Source organism: Scophthalmus maximus, chromosome 5 (assembly GCF_022379125.1).
Source record: "Scophthalmus maximus strain ysfricsl-2021 chromosome 5, ASM2237912v1, whole genome shotgun sequence".
Lineage (NCBI taxonomy): Eukaryota > Metazoa > Chordata > Actinopteri > Pleuronectiformes > Scophthalmidae > Scophthalmus > Scophthalmus maximus.
This window is the reverse complement of record NC_061519.1, coordinates 7,794,168-7,812,085: the sequence shown is the minus strand read 5'-3', so window position 1 is coordinate 7,812,085 and position 17,918 is coordinate 7,794,168. Positions and strand designations below refer to the sequence as shown.

Genomic DNA, 17,918 nt, shown 5'->3' with positions numbered 1-17,918 from the left:
AGAGAATAGAAAATGTAAAAAGTTGATAAAGGGATACACATGAAACGCTTTTAACTGTATAACTTTACTTTTGCAGGGATTATATACAAAGTAATAGAATTAAAAGAAAATACCTTGCTACCTAGTTAAAAGTTCCGTGTGTAATTTAGTGGCACCTAGTGGTGAGTGTGCAGATTGCAATGTACTGAATACCTCCCTCAGGGTAGGGGAACCTACATTGGCCTTCAGGCAGCATAAACTAAATCCGAAACACTAGTCCTTTAAGGCATTATTGATAGATTGACAGATCAGGCTATGCTTGAAAGGAAGTAATCTATCTAGGCTCTATCTAGACCATTTTAGCTACCACGCCCTCTCTTTCCCCACGTGTCTTTCTGTTTTCAATGTGCATTTTGAATGAAAGCATAAAAATGCCTTAAAATTAGAAAATTACTTTAAAAAAAACAACTTGTCTCCACCCATGTTGTTGTCCAACCTCTTTGAAAGGCATAGGTTTTTATAGCTGCTCAGTCCCACTTGAAGGTATAGTATATATAGTATAGTATAAGCTTATGGGGGGTGGGGCAGGATAATCATTTTACTAGCAGAACATATTGTCAGACTCAGGAAGGTGTTCATACAGTTGCTTTGTTGAACCGTGACAGAAATAGTAATGCAACTAGTTAGCTCACACCTTGGCTCTTTCTCAGTAAAGTTGACCATTCGGTTCGTTGGTTTTGAAACATGACTAAATTTGTTGCTTGCAGGGGTTTGCTCTACCCAAAACTGTCTGACCAACAAGCACAACTGTGTCCAGTGCAGGCATGTTGGCCATTTTGTGCTCTTTCTATGTGAGCACCACTATTTCCGTCTAAAGTAGAGGGGACAGCAGCTGCAGGAACTTTGTCTGGCATTTCTAACTTTCAAACGAATGACATCCTAGTAGTGGTGGACTGAGGAGAACCACGGACACACCATGGCATAAGAGTATTATGCTCTGCCCAAACCACTAACTGAATTTTTTTCTCCCATCAAATTCAAGAACACTGGTTAGAAAACATTAGGTGGTCCTTTTGAAGCTTTGGTGGCAGACTATAGCTGGCTATCTGTTACCCTGCAGGACACAATGTTGGGAATCTCCAGCTTGAAGGACTGATGGGTCCTCAGCTGCCTCTTCAGTGCTCTGCTGCGCTGACGTCAGCTCTCAAAAGCTAAAAGCTCTTTTGAAAATCTTCGGAGTAAGATGCAAGGAGCTGGAAGACTGTTGGTCATGTCTCCAGTGTCACAACCCCAACCAAGGTCAGCTCAGATAATAATAAAAAAAACCCCAATAAAAACAATCGGTTAAAGCAAAGTTACCCCCCAGTAGAAATGTAATTACCCTTAACAAGAGAACAGGTGGCTCGAGTGTAACTCCACTGACGAATCCGCTCATCAACAGCGGCCTTCACCAGAGGCACAAAGATAGCAGCTCTGAGCGCCTGAAACTATTTTCCTTTGTAAATTGACAGTTCGGCCTGTGCCAGTGTTTGACACTCCATGAAACAGTTGGATTTGTTTGAGGATTCTTCTGTTTCACCCATCGTCCAAAAGACTTCTTCAGTTCTGTGCTGTCTTCCAGAATTTACAACAAGTCCAGTTGCTTCTGGTTCAACACATTAGGATAACTGCGACCTGGATGAATGAGATTCTCCACAGACATCAACTGGAAGCTGAAAGAAAGCACATTTTTGTGGGGTTCATTTCAGACACCAGACTGTTGACAGCCAGCACTCCCTGCAGAACCTCCCACTACAGAACACTGGGCATTATATTTGATGGTGCTTTCTAAAAAATCCATCCACAATGTTTTACAATCATCATCCTCTCCCTCCACAGCTCCTTCTCAGTTATCTCTTGTTCAGGGCCTCAACACAGAATCTGCAGTGATTTGCCTCCCATCATGCACAAGTGTGCACTGGCAGTAGTTTGACATTTCACCAGGCAGCATGTAGCATGTCCACTTCCTCATAAGCCAGAGGCCGGGAACGGAAGAAAAACAGGACCTGCAGCATCTACCATGTGTCCCAGTTTGACAGTGAGTGCTCTGAGTCTGCTACAGTCCTGAGCAACGAGCTGGGACCCGTGGAACAGAGGATCCTCCAGAAGCTGTCGGCTTCATGACTTCACCAAAGACAACTTGACACACAGTGGACCTGGGGTGTTATTGGCCACTGGAAGTTTAGCGAGCAGGTTCTGTGCAGTGGCCTATAGACAGCCAACACAACAATAATGATCAACTGGGGTTGAATGTTGACTTCTGATTCATAAAAATGTTGATTTGAAATTGAGGTGACGAATGAAACGCAAAAACACAAGCCATATTGTACAACCTGGCCAAAATGGACAACTTGTTCACAATCCAAATAAACAATAAATAATACTAAATTAATAATTTAAAAAAAAAAATATATATATAATAAACACACAGAGACAAATGTAAATGTCCAAAACACTGTACTGGTAAATATGTTCCTAGTTATGGAAATAAATACATTAGAACATCCAAATATAAAGAAGGAAGATGTCAAATGTCAGATGACATTATATGATTATAAAATTAAAATAAAGATAAACTATTAAATGAGTATATAACACAAACTAACACAGCATTACACCTGACTGCACCTCTATATGGAGCACACTGTGCCGTTCAGATCCTCCGGATCCTCTTCAGGTAAAAATAAATAGAAAGTGTAGTGTCAAAACTACTGTCGTCCGCTAAAGAGGGTTCCCCTTCAGACTATGGGTGCGGTCGAATTTTCAAATTTGCTTAGGTGGTTTCCTAAATCTTGAAGTCATCTGGAAGTATTTCATCGGCCGCCATGATAAGAGCTGTACTGATTCTCTAAATGCATAGGAAAGGTGCTTCAATGCTTCCTTTCCTATCTCCTTTAGCACAGGGTACAATGGACTTTCCTATGCGAAAGGAAAGGAGATATGGAAACCCCACAATTCATTGAGGCAGCGATATGTAACGTGACGCACCAAGCACGGACGTAAACAATTCAATCCGAAGTAGAAGTAGAAGAAGAAGAGTATGAATACGACCCAGAAGTGACGCACGTCATCACGTAAGTTACCATGTTATCATGAATCGTTTACGTTCGTGCACCTTTCCTACGTATTCAGGGAATCAGAACAGCTCTTATCATGGCTGCCGATGAAATACCTCTGGGTCACTTCAAGATTTAGGAAAACTTCCTCAGCGAATATGACCCTGTGAATCCTCCTTTACACCTTTCCTTGACCTCATGACGTTTTCCACTCCTGCTACTGCCCGTGACTGAGGTCAGTGTAGAGGTCACGTCAACATTTAGATCAGCTTTCCAAGCTCCTTGGGGCTTCCTTCAAACCGCCCGACTCGTGCTTTTATTTTGAAAACGCACATCCGGGTTTTCCTGCGGCCTGTCCGCCGCTAGCTTGACGGAGGAGCTCTTTGTATGCGGCGGCGGCGGAGCGCCGCGGCACTGAGCAGACGCGCGGCGGAGCGGCGGAGCAGCAGCACGGAACGGCACACGCGAGTCCCACCTCGGGACAGACAGGGCCCCACGACGTCCCCTGTCCCAGGCAACTGCACACGCGCATCTGGGAAGGTGGGTTTTCGAATTGCACCGTTCCTCGGTTCGCCAGTCGGAGCAGCGGCCACCGGAGCGGGAGAGCCGCGACGCAAAGTTCACCGACTCGTCCGCCGGGAGACCGCGTTTAGTTCGCGGCTGTCGTCGCTCTCGACTCCCGTAACTTTGTAGAAAAGAAAGAAAGAGAAAGAGAAAAGTCGATTTATTCCCCGTCGGTTCCCGACAGAGGAGCGAGAAGAGAGAAAGTCGGAGGGGAAGGAGAGTTCCGTGGGGGAGAAGTGGATGTACTCTCAGCCATGGATGTGACAGTTTACCCGCCTCCTCCTCAGGCTCTGGCCGCGTCGAACCACTCCAGGCTCGGACAGCTCTCCTACCCGGACCCGGCCTTCGGCACCAACAAGGTGAGGGAGGGAGGGAGGGAGGGGAGGAAGTATGAAACCGCGTCTGTTTGCCATTGTGTCGAGATGAAAGTCACCTTTGTGTTACCTTAACGAGCTCGCCTCGCCTCTGCAGTCGTCGCTCTTGCTGGGACAATTAAGTGGTAATTAATTGCTTTTTTCACGCCACAGGTAATTAACGCAGCTAATGAGGTAACCACAGTCCCAGTTTCTTCACTAGACAGAGGATACCATCCATCCATCCATCGTCTACCGCTTTATCCATTTAAGGGTCGTGGGGGGGGGGGCTGGAGCCAATCCCAGCTGACATTGGGCGAGAGGCGGGGTTCACCCTGGACAGGTGGCCAGCCTATCACAGGGCCACATACAGAGACAAACAACCAATCACTCTCTCATTCACACCTACGGTCAATTTGGAGTCTTCAATTAACCTCACTCCATTCTGCATGTCTCTGGACTGTGGGAGGAAGCCGGAGAACCCGGAGAGAACCCACGCATACACGGGGAGAACATTCACTCCACACAGAAAGGCCCTGGTTGGTTTGAACCGGGATTCGAACCCAGAACCTTCTTGCTGTGAGGTGAAAGTGCTAACCACTACACCACCGTGCAGCCCACGACATAGATACGCTGCCTGTTATTTCAGTCATGAACTACTACTCCCACTTGTTTAAATGTGCTCCACATTATTAGTATAAGTGGAATAGTTTGGGTTAAAATAGCTAATGTTAACTAGAATTTACAACAGTTTCCCCCCTCTCAGCTGCATTGTGATACCTCATGGTGTGTCTGTGATGCTATCTTTCTCCCTCCAGAGCAAGGTCAGGGTCAGAGTCAGGACAGACCCCTAGACTAGGAAAGGACCCTCGGTCCTGCTGTTAGAAACTGTTTACACGGAATGGAGAAGTCCTCCATCTTTGCAAATATATATGTGACAATGATGAATTGCTTAATTATTTAATGAGCGCAGGGTTAGGGTTAGGGTTAACAACAAAAACAAAATTTCTGGGACCCATCCCTTCGTCTGGACGGGCGCCAAAATCTTTGGTTAAGTAGTTTGGGGTCGGAGGTAGTAACAAAAATGTTTGTAGCATCAGATAATATCCAGATAAATCTGACTTGTGCAAATTTGGTGTAGTTCTCATCATTGGCCCACAAGGGTTAATGGGGAACCAGAAGCTCACGTGTGACCTGTGGTGGGATAGTTACCAACACCATATTGGTATGGTATGTTGGTTTATATTGTGTTTTCAGTGTGCTGTTGTTGTACAGTTTTGTTGTCTTACATGTGTAACTGCTGTTACAATGCAATGTGCAAACGAAACAGATGCTGCTGCTGTGAAACAAAAGAAAAAAAGTTAAAATGATCAGTGAAGAGGCAGCTCCAGCAAAATCCTGGAAAACAATATAATAAATCTTTGGAAAAACAAATAGTGACATTCGATTGGCAGTGTCTGTCCCAGTTTGATTGACGTTCTATGGTGCAAAATGTAGATTACTTGCATATGAATCACTAAAAAGACAGACATTTATTACACCCCACCAAGGAGGTTATGTCTGATTTGATAAAGAATTGCTCCACCAAACTTGGTGGAGGGATAAGGCATGGGCCAGGGAAGAATCCATAAAATTGTGGTGCAGATGTAAGGGGCGGATCCAAGATCTTTTTTAAATCACTCTACCTCACTTTATAAGATTGTGCATTATTTTTCCAGATTTTTTTTTTTTCTTAGGAAGTAATGTTTGGATCTTGATGAGGAAAACCAGACAAATTATGATCTATGAGTTGGTACAACTTGATGCAGATTAGCAGACTACTTCCCTTTGCCCTTAATCTTTCTATTATAAGAACAAGACAGACGTGCAGGATTGTTTGGCCTTGGCAGAGAAATGCGCTCATAGTAAACACTGTGTATAGGCAGTTTGGAATTTGACCTGAGTATGTGTTGGTTGGGCATGGACAGACATCACATTCACATTTTTGTTAGTTAGATTATAGTTTTTATAAGTATTTTACTGTCCTCATCATATCACATGGTAAATGACTGTACATTATACCAAATGGATGCTTTTAAGCTGTGAATCTAACATGAAGTTCAGTAATGCTCTGCTCACAGAATCATGTGTGTTGTCAGTGAATGTATTTGTTTCAGAAAGAGAGAAGCTGGGGATGTAGAGAGAGAGAGAACTGTGTGGTTGGGGGTAGGGACTGCACAGAGGTAGTAGGAGGGTTGTTGGGGGTAGGGATGATGTAGATGAGAGAGGGAGAGAGAGAGGGAGGGAGGGAGGGAGAGAGTGTAGTGGGGGTGGGGCCACTAAGGTTTGTGCTATATTTCTCTGTGTCTTTAGATTCTGTCGGCCTGATAGAAGAGATCATATTACTGTCAGAGAACAGAGAGAGAGAGAGAGAGAGAGAGGGAAAAATAGAGACAGTGTATAAAAGTGTGTGTGTGTCAGAGAGAGAGAGAGAGAGAGAGAGAGAGAGAGAGAGAGAGAGAGAGAGAGAGAGAGAGAGAGAGAGAGAGAGAGAGAGAGAGAGAGAGAGAGAGAGAGAGAGAGAGAGAGAGAGAGAGAGAGAGAGAGAGAGAGAGAGACGGATGTGTTAATGCCTCTCGTGGTCTACATTTTCCATCTCAACTAAACAGAAATTACAGTGGCTTTAGAAAATACTCCTATTCCTTCAGATTTTGCAGACTTTATTACCCTTTATTGTGCTGGTTTTGCAGTGCGTGTGCGTGTGGGGGGTGGGGGGCACAAGATAACGCAAAAACTCGTTGAAGAATTTTCACCAAACTCTGTGGGAATATTACTTGGGAGGATATCGCCATATGATTAACCTTTGGAGCCTTACTTTTATGTATGTCTTAATGGGACAACGCCTTGGGCGGTATTTCTCCCGGTGCTGCCAATGGTCAGTCTAACTGTGACAGATGGTCAATGTGTTTGTGAGAGGGAGATACATGGATAATGTAGTTTCTGATTCACTCTCATTTACAGTAAAGATTCATACATCATACATTGTGATTTTATCACAGAGGTCTACAGAGAGTCCCCAGTTCTGTTGACTTCATGCTTGGTTTATGTCCTGAGTCTGACCTGCATTTTGAAATATGGGACCTTTCAGTATATACACACCGTGTACCTTTCTAAACTATGTCCAATCAATTAAATTTGCCACAGGACACACATTTCAGGACAGTTAAAGAATACAGGAGGCAGCGAGCAAAGGGTCACATTTGTAAATCAGATTTTAATTTTTTGTGTTTTTGAAAAATATGTGTAGTTTAATGATCAAAAATGGCAATTTTATCCCTTTAAAATCAAATCTGCACCACAGTACTTATTAGCGAAATCTCTGCTGCTTTTATAACTATTAAATAAGTCTGGTGTGGTGTTATACTGCTGCACTTACAACATCGACCAGCCACCCTGACCTCCTCCCTTGACTTCTGTGTCGAACAAAATGCAGCAGTAACTTTAAATAATATGACAGGCAACAGTAATGTTCCCTTTTAAACAATAAATGGAAAAACAGCGGCAAGAATCAGTTATTGTTATTGAAACATGAATCGTCAGCTAATCAGCAAATTAGTCATAATATATTCAAGCAAAAAATGTCCAACATTAGATGATTCCAGATTTTAAAATGGGAATGCCCCTTTCCATTATCTTAACTGTATACAACACTGAATGATATTATGCAAATCAAGACTTTAGATAACATCACATTGAGCTGTGATATAACTTTAGCAAGGCATAATATAGGCTATTTATATGCACTATATAAACTATTCGTCCCGCCTCACTTCATAATGATACACATTTATTTACGCAACATAAAACATCTCTAACTTTGTAACTTGTACTCGTACCCGCAGCAGTGTTTCCCCTACCATTGAATTGGGGGGTCACCCCGTCCCTCCAATGGGAGCCCCCGCCCCCCCTGAATCAAATTAATTTTAATAATTCTTTTTTTTTTTGTATTTTACATATAATGCCATAACATATATTTCTCATTCCTGTATAAAAGATTTTGAATGAAACAACATGATTTGTGAAACCTAACCTTAAAGACCCCCCCCCCCCCCCCCCCAAAAAAAACCAACCTGTAAAACTAGGGGAAACACTGCACAGTGCCCTTTGCTCTCCTGTTGCTGTTTTTGGCATATATTCTTTTTATTAATCATTTTTTTACCTCATGGATCACTTATTGATCTTTTAAGATTCATGTAACCTTGATGTATGTAGGTTTAACAGGTTTCACGTCAACCTTTGGTGTTATTTCTAACAGGAGGTGACATCAGCTGGATTGTACCTTAAATGACAGATGGCTCTGCATATTTGTATTGCCTCAACAGAGTTTACTGCAGGAAACATTTGCTCCCTCTGTCTGTTTTTGTTTTAAATTTATATTCTGCCATCATTGACAAAGCGACTTCTCATATACTAAGTGTCAGAGGAGGTGTCTCTGTGGCCAGCAACCAGCTCAGTGTCACTGTCTGTGATACTCTTGAGGGCCGGATGGATGAACAGAGGCGGGTGAGCCATGCTGAGCCCTGATTGGGTAATAGAGCTCATAATGAGTGCCCACAGGCATGAATATGAGGCATAAATTGTTGCATTATCATGAGGTGGCTTTGGCGTCTGAATGAAATTATATTCAGACGAAGATGTATTTGTGGTGTAGCAGTTTAAATACATGAACTATTTAACTAAGCCTGCTGCCTTCAGAGAGTTGACAAAAGTAGAGAGCGACGAGAATGGGATGAATCCGGCCAAGCAGGAGAGGAAGGGTCGGTGCATGAGGGACAGGGAGAGGGAGAAGGCGAGGGCGAGAGGGCCTAATGTAAACACGATGGCTGTGAAAGCTTGGTAAGGTATTTCTAAAGCAAATAGAGTGAGAGACAGAGGGAGGCGAGAAGCAGGCCTCAGGCTACAGCCACATTAATATATTTTTTGTTTTTAAACACAATAATTTTGCAACATTTAAACCTCCTGTCCACACTACTCGAGAGTTTTCACAACGTTAAACTTTTGGAAACACAGCTGGCCCCATTTTAATTTGAAACCTCCAGGGTTGCGTTTCAGTCTGGACAAGCAAAAATGGAGACCTTTGGAAACAATGGAATCGTAGACACTCACATTTACTTCCCGATTGGTTCTTTTTGGTCACAACCCATCTACAAGTGAATGCAACATTGATATGGAATTAAAATTGTTTTTGACTCTTACTGTCAGTAACAGTTACGCCTCGTTGTTGGTCTAAGAAAATAAATTCCTGCTCTTACCTTTCATAATTCCTGTTCCTTGTTTATAGTATTTTTGCAACTAAGCAACTATAGAGCAGATAATCTGTTTTGTGTTTAGATGCAAGCCCAGTGTACATGAATGGTCATGTGATATATGCTTTCATGTGTATAAGTATAGATGAAGGTTGGAGGTATTAATGACATTTTTTTATTTTTTTATTTCACTGGGCGACAGGATGACAAAAATTGTAGAGAAGCAGTGAGGGACAGGCTATTAAACGGGAAATAGCAAAGGACAGAATGGGGAAAATAATCAATTGCACCAAATACTATAATTCATAATCTTGTGATCTGGCACTGTGATGAGTCAAGAGGTCATACGGCCGTCATCTGCAGTAATGACTTGTTTTCAAATCATGCAAATCATTAGGATTAGCTCATTAGGTATGCTGTTTTAACTGAACTCAGATATGTGCACTGCTGCTCTGGTGTGGTATCATCATCATCATTTTCATTCTCAGTTAAGAATAATAATCCCAAAGTCTGAGACTTTTGAGAAGTCAATCCGTGGTGTCAGACTTTTGGACCCCACTGTATGTAGAAGTTCCCTGGTTTCAGTCTTAAGGTAAAAACCCACTGTGTGGCACAAAAGCAAATTTATGAATTTGCCTCTATAAGTATTGTGGGGTGCTTATTCACACAGTATCTGTTAAAAAGAATTAGACAGGAAATCTATTTCAAAGTCGACAACATGCAGACACAAAGTTTGCATTTAATAAGTCAAGTGCATTACTCCTGCCACTGCTCATGCAGCTCTTCATAGCCCGCCTCCACCCACCCCAGAGTGAACCCCCAGGCTGTGATTTCAAGTCACCTTGAGGGACAGTTTATTATCATCACACCCTCTTCTCATTAGTGTTGGGCTTCATGTGTACGTGAAAGGTACATACTCTGTGTTGTAGTAGTAATAAATCTGCTCCACATGAGTTGGCTGAGATAACTTATTGTGATTGCTGGCAACTAGCAGTGGCATAAACTGGATGGTCCTACTCTACAGTGCAGAATACTCCACTCCACACCAAACCCTCAGCTGAAAGTCAGCGAGGATTACAGAAGTTAATTAGAATGTATATATCTGCAGTATTGTGGTCACAGCTATTTAAAAGGATACACAGTAGATTTACAGTTGCATACTGCTATTGTCTCCTCCTACAGTTTTCTAACCAGCCAAAGTGTCGGCATCTCATCTAATTATCTATCAGAACAACAACCAGTCAGTCTGTCTATCCGTCTGTCCATGTTGGCCGTCATTCCTGTTATAGAAGATCTCGCCAGACACCCACCCACCGCTCGACGCACACCAACGATTGAGTGAATTACAGCACTGGTGCTCATGTGTCGATGTGGCTTAAGGTGTTTTAGTTGGTTGAATCATCGTGGAGGCGAGACTGTCGAGGGACCCCTGGTTGGTAGTGGTGGGGAGGGTGCCAAATGGAACAGATGGGCAGAAGTAGAGTACTGCCAGAAGAGACTAATTATCAAGATTTCATTTCGTTTCCAAAACAAACATATTGCAGTCAAATCACATACTGCAATCATTGCTGCATTGTTCAGTGTGTACTCTATTAGCGACAATGGCTTGGATTAATTAACTGGTGGTGGAAGAGATGGGATCACTTCCTGAGGCATTATGCTGGAGTTGTTGCAATTTTTTGTGCTGTGCTATTGTTCTAATCATACACTTATACAATCAAATCACGTAGTTTTTCAAATCTATTAAATGAGCCTAATGCAAGAACATTTTGGTAATTATTTTTATATTAAGCCTCTCATATTTTTTTTTTACAATTTTAAGATTCAAGATGCTTATTGTCACACTGGTTATGCAAGCACAAACATGTGAAAAATGTTTTTTAAACACTGTTATGTTGCATTCCATTATACCTGGGAGCTCGGAAATCGGGGTTATCATTCCATTATACCTCCAAAAACGTTATTACCGACCTCCAAGTCGGAAGTTGCAACTCCCCCCCCCCCCCTCCACTCACACACATACACACACACAAACACACACACCTTCTGAACCTGCAAAGTTACAAATTCCTGCAAAAGTAGTAATGAATGAAGATGTTCATGACCATTTGAGTGAAAAGATTATTTGCAACCATGTACCTATTGGAGGGTACTAGCTGTTAATCACGCTGTATCCTTGCTAAAATGTATGCAGTAAAGTGCTTTATTGCGTATTTTACTCCAAATACGACTATTATTTACAAAATGGACATCATGCTGTAATGAAGAAGACTTGGAACTAGAGATTGAACCATAAACTCCTCAGGAAAATGTTTACTGAGTGAAAAGTAGAGTCATTTTCTCATAGACTTCTACAGAAACTGACTTGATTTGCTGGTGATTCCAGAGAATACAGTCTTCAGGCACTTCCGCATTGGCTTCATTTGTCAGACTCGTGGCATACGTCCTTTTTTATTTAAAATCTATGATTGCAAAATTTAAATGTGTACAAATCATCATCTGGCAATTCGGTAGACATCGCCCAACCCTAGTCAGTGCACTGTAAAACATCTTACAGGACTTAAGTGGAATCAACTAATCTTTCTTTTCTCATTAACTTCATACAAAATTTTGTTGGTTTCAAATTAAAACATTTTCTTCCGTAAAATTACTGAATTCCCAGCATGCATTGTTTGAGAGTCAAATCTCTCCAGAAATTTAGCCCTCACCCCATTTTGAAAGTTTTCAAAAGTCATTCAACAACAGTGACCTAAGTTGTTTTTTTGTTGTATTTTTTTCTTAAGCAGGGGAATATTTGATTGTTGAACAAACGTAAAATTATTTACAGTGTTTTATATTGTTGTCATGGGGACAGATAAGACAGACACACAATTGCTAAGCTGAAGCACATACGTAAATCTGAATCGCTGTGAAACACAGGCACGCCGCACAAACACACACACACACACACACACACACACACACACACACACACACACTCCTCTCTTTCTCCATCTATCTTTCACTGTAAAGGCTTCTGAGTTGATTTATGTCTCCTGATACAGAGTCCACAGAAATCCATTCAGTACAGTCCAACCAAATAGTTTCACACGCCGCCCAAAACCATGAATGATTCAAATAAGCGGACGTCAGTACCTTTTTTCAGATTGAATATTAAGTGATTTAACGTAACCTTTTGTATTTCTTAAAAGCCTGAATGATCCCTCAAATTTAGTTTAAGAGGAAATCAGATTCATGTCTGAGGGAGCTGGAATAAAACTCAGTTTCTCAGTATCACTCTATCTCCTTTTGTATATTCCCTTCTTTAGTATTTCCTCCATCCTCTTGTAAACTGTAGTTGTAATTTCTCCCAGCCACTCCTCCTTTCTCTTCCTCACTCTACTTCCCTTTTTTCCTCAACACACTGTTTTTTATTCCTCTCTTTTCCTTTGTCCTTGTCGTTCATCCTAATAGCCTCTCTCCCCCGTTCTTCCCCCTTCCTCCACCCTGATCCACTTAGCTGGCTGCTTGTTATTCAAACCTTTGCTTTTCTCACACACACACACACACACACGCACACACACACACACACATACACACACACACACACACACACACACACACACACACACACGTATACTCTAATGCAACCAGGGAGAGAGACAGGGCATGAAGTGGGAGAGGGGGTGGTTTGGTTTGATAACAAACCTTGCCATCTCTTACTGTAAGGTTCCTTCCCCCCTGCTCTCTCTTTTTCTCATACACTGTCTTACACACACACACACACACATGCCAGTTAAGCGGAAATTTGCGCAAAACAGCGCCAAACATAAACTACGTTTTACTTTAAATATTTTGTCATGATGAGTTGTGTTTTGATCCATAAATTTGCCCCTGTTAATGAGTTTTACAGTGAGAAGCCTCACATGGAACAGCTGACCATGTCCATATAAAGCCTGTAACTTCCCTTTATCAGAATGACATTTGGCAGATATAATGTTCGGATGTTGTGCTATGGATTGAATGGACGATTTTCAGCTTCATCTGCATTGTAAAATAGAGAATATTCACTCTAAATGGCTTCTTTTTTGAGGCGAAAAAGGAAATATTTTATTTATGTTGTGTTGTATCTTCATTTACTCTGACCCAAATATCTGATTAATATTTATGTGTATGTGTATATTTATAAATATATATGTATGTATATATCTGGTTAGTTAACCAAAGGATTAATCAGAAAATAATTGTTAGATTAATCAAAAAATATTTGTTAGATTAATCGAAAAAATGATCGATATATTAATAGATAAAAAAATTGTTAGCTGCAGCCCTAATTATCTTGTATAATAGTTGCAGCTTAACATAAATGTCATTTGTCTGTTAAGGAACTTTAAACAGCACATTTACAGTGACAGAAAAAACCCCACTTCATATTCTTCATATAAAAGATATGATAATAATAGGTGTTTTTTTCTGTCAGCTAAGCTCCGACCCATGGAATCCTGATGTATTTGTTAAATGGAAAATACATTTAAACATAGCCCCTTCTGAGCAGATGAGACTTAGATGGTGTTATACTTCTGTGATGGAAAAATATACACAAATGTCTCACTAGATCAAAGAATATCAAACAGACATGCGTCACACTAAGGCTCAGACAATGCAGCATCCATTGTACTGCACATGTCAAAATTGTAGGACAAAAGCCTGTAGCTGGCTTGGTATCTGCTGTAGCTATACTGTGTTGCATTCTCCTAGAACACAATAGCGAGGTGTACCAACGTGTATTTTAGTGTTTTTTGTGGCCAGGCAGCTTTGGTTACTATTAAATGTAAACTATAGTGGTCAGAGTCGTCTTATGCTTGGATCTCAGATCAACTTTCGGATGCAAAAATCTAAAAAAAAAAAAAAAAATGATTTCGATCTTCTTAAACCATTAGCCATGGACAAATAAACCTGACAATAAACCATGCTTTATAACTAATCATTAATGGCTCACTTGATCACCTGCAGAGAAACAAACAAGTGTTTCCTTCTAATGAGTAAACCAGTGCAGGAAACCTGTTGTTTGCCCAACAAACCATCACTGTGTTTTCATTGGCACTATTTCTTAACTATAATGGGGTGGGGAAAGGTTATCCGAGTAGCAATGGCACTGGTTTATGGAGAGAGTTGTGTTGTCTTTTTTTTAATGTACCACAAACTAAAATTATTTATCTCCATCATGGGGATATTTCAGAGACTGACATCTCAAATTGAATCTCAGGTTAAGTTTTGGGGCTTTCCATCCATTCAAATATCCTCATGTCACATTCTTGTGAACATGACATATCATCCATACTTGGAGGGAAGTTCATAACATCTGGTACAGACATCCACATGGATGAACATAAGAATTTGTTTTTCAAAGGTCAAAAAACAAGGTCACTGTTACTTCACAAAACATGGTTATATAATTTATCCTCTTCCCCTGCACCCACCTCCTTTGGAGTAGCACAAGGCTCCATGTTGGGCCTTATTTTATTTTCCCTATACATGCCTTAGTTGGACTCTATTATATAATATCTCTTACCATGCCCTCAGTCTTCTGTCATTGAATTCAAAGTCCCATGCAAGAAATGGTGTTATACTTGATTTTCATTTAAAATTTGATAAATTAACTCAGTTGTCAGTACTGACTTCTTCTATCTTAGATCACTTCATTTGATGAAAATAATTAAGATTTTGAGACTACAGTTCAAACTTTAATTTTTTCTCTCGCCCTGAGTACTGCAATTCTCTTTATGTATGAATGAGTCAGTCAGCCCTAACTCACCCGCATTTCCTTACTGGTACCCAAGAAGACAGAAATCAATTCTGCTCTCCACTGGTTAGTATTATTTATAATGAAATCTGTTTTTGTACTGCAGTCATTGAGGATCAAGCTGGAGTAAAAGTACTTTTAACGTTCACTTAAATCCAACATTTTACTTCTCATCTTCTGTCAAAAAGGATCTGTGGCACTGTGTTACATTCGGCTCTTTGTGTGTTGCATGTGTGTGTCTGTGTGATACATGTCATATTTTAGGCCTCGTCAAAGGTAAATGGAAGAAATTTGACAGTGAGGTTGACATGTCTGCCCTTCTCTTTCTCTCCTTTGTTTGGACTGAATAACTTATTAGCTCTTTGTTAAAGAGTAAGAATGAGGATTAGACTAGATAGGAAATCTCATCCTCTGCTTCAAAATTGTAACTATTTCATTTGTGGAACTTTTTGGTGTAAAGCACTTAGAACAAGCCTTAGACAAATTGTGTGTGTGTGTGTGTGTGTGTGTGTGTGTGTGTGTGTGTGTGTGTGTGTGTGTGTGTGTGTGTGTGTGTGTGTGTGTGTGTGTGTGTGTGTGTGTGTGTGTGTGTGTGTGTGTGTGTGTGTGTGTGTGTGTGTGTGTGTGTGTGTGTGTGTGTGTGTGTGTGTGTGTGTGTGTGTGTGTGTGTCACAAAACTGTTTTGGCTCTGTTGACTCTGTAAACCTACACCTCATTTGCATAATACCCCAGCAGCTGGCGAATGGATGGGGCAGTTACACCTGTCTCTACGTATGTGTGTGTGTGTGTGTGTGTGTGTGTGTGTGTGTTAGTGTGTGTGCTTTACTTCTGCCCACCTGTTCAAAAGTTTGTGTGTGTGTATATTTGTCAGGACGATGATTATGCTTCCAAGTCACCATTGTTACTTTAATATGATTTATAGATATTTTGTTTTCCTTGTGTTTGGTTTGGTTATGGTTACAGCAGCTGATATGACGCTATGAAGCAAACAATATTAATACAACGATGCAAGTCCTGTAATTTTTATATACTGTTATAACAGGTAATGGAATAATTGATCAGTATGTCATTTTGGTAATGATGAATATTTGATGAATATTTTTCAGGTAAAAGTATCAAATATTTTCTGTTTGCAAAAAAGTGGTTTCAGGATTTGTACACTTTTGGTTTTTGTCCGCAACAGTGGCTCCTGACATCTGATATACTATAAATACTATAAACGTTCATTTGACCAATAGACAGTTAGTGTTAAATAACATCATCTCAGCCTCTGTGTGATGGACAGTTACAGTGGCTTCAAAAAGTATTCAGACCTCTTCACTTTTTGTGTTATAGATTTTGAGTGGATACTCAATAGCCCATAATGACTAATGGAAAACACGTCTTCAGAAATCTTTTCAAACTTATTGAAAAGTCCAAACTGAAATTTCTCATTTAGAGGCTCACCAAACTGTCGTCACTGTCAGTCTGTTCACAACCTTTTACAAACAGCTGGATTTTCAGTGTCTGCTGGAAATGGCACAAACAGAGTGGACTGGCTGTTTGCTGTCTTTCATAGTTTATTGACACTGTTGCTCTTGCTTTTTGTTCCTCCCAGCTGGACGGGGACACCATGTTCCTGGGCATGCCAGAAGCAGGCCTTGACTTCGCCTCCACCAATCAGGTGTGTTTGTGTGTGCACGTGTGTGTGTGTGCGTGCGTGTTTGTGTGTGACTGTGTGCCATGTGAAGTGAATATACATGTTGTGTGTGTGCACAACATTCACAAATACATAGGTAATGTAATTAGCAAATAAATTATTACATTTTTCTAGTACGTCAAATCCATTATTCAGGCTCATGATATTAGGAGGAAGTGCCTTAAAGGCATAGTTCATTGATTTTGAAGTGGGGTTGTATGAGTTACTTATGCATAGTTAATATGTTGCCTTATGGAGATGGTGATCAGCGATGTCATTTAACGGAGTTTGGAGGAGAAGTGGAAGAAGCGAAAGTCGGAGCTCCACTGTTGCAGAGGGGACCCCCGAAAAACGTCTTTTTCACCACATTCCTAAATGTAACCTAAAACAAAAATATCCGTTCAGTTGTACGCTAAAGGACATATTTTTTTCACTGCTTGAGTTTTCAGCGTGACAGACGTTGAAGTTTGCACTTTTTTTTCAAGCGTACCTCGGCCATGTATTACTGCGCCAACTCGTGCCGGTGCAGTATCAATCCGCAAATCAACTGAGACTTTCGCTTCTTCCACTTCTCCTCCAAACTCTGTTAAATGACATCGCTGATCACCATTTCCATAAGGTAACATATAAACTATGCACCCACTTCAAAATCACTGAACTATCCTTTTAATATTGTCTCCTTGCTAACATGGTTAAGGAAGTAAAGAAGAACCAGAGCATGATATATTTACGAGTAGGGATGAAACGATTACCGGTTTCACGGTAAACCACAGTGAAATTCCAGACGGTTAGTTCTACTGTTTGCTATTTTAATTATCATTAAAACCGCAGCTGACCACACATCTCTGCACAAGATAGGATTTTTGGTCTCTGCCGGGTGTTTTTTCCTTTTCGAGAAAAAAAAAAGAACGATGAGCCATTCTTTTGAAAGGTTTATGTACTGCGATAATGGTGGTAACCGTGATCATTTCGGTCACTATTACCGTGATGTTAAAATGACATACCGTTACATCTCTATATGTCCAGATGCATTTCTAAATTACTGCAGGACATTGTATTAACTGCAAGACAAAGCATGTTGTAACACCAGTGTCAGTAGAGACGTCTTCTGTCTCCAGGCTGTAAAAGAGCTGCTGTACTACTATGTATGATAATCCAATATTGTGCATGAACTGTCACAGA

At 40.9% G+C, this 17,918-nt stretch overlaps 1 protein-coding gene across 3 annotated transcripts in view; it reads left to right on the top strand.

Moving 5' to 3' along the window:
• The first annotated feature begins 3,436 nt into the window (after positions 1–3,436).
• The window catches only part of tox (thymocyte selection-associated high mobility group box), a 42,306-nt gene continuing 27,824 nt past the window's right edge, over positions 3,437–17,918 (top strand). The window contains exons 1-3 of one of the 3 annotated variants that reach the window (XM_035634992.2): positions 3,438–3,614; positions 3,926–3,997; positions 16,656–16,721. In XM_035634992.2, the coding sequence (XP_035490885.2) occupies positions 3,462–3,614; positions 3,926–3,997; positions 16,656–16,721 (291 nt within the window). In that variant the 5' untranslated portion in view covers positions 3,438–3,461. Of the gene's footprint in view, positions 3,998–16,655; positions 16,722–17,918 lie in introns of all 3 variants that reach the window. The other 2 variants (XM_035634993.2, XM_035634994.2) reach the window with 2 other exon arrangements.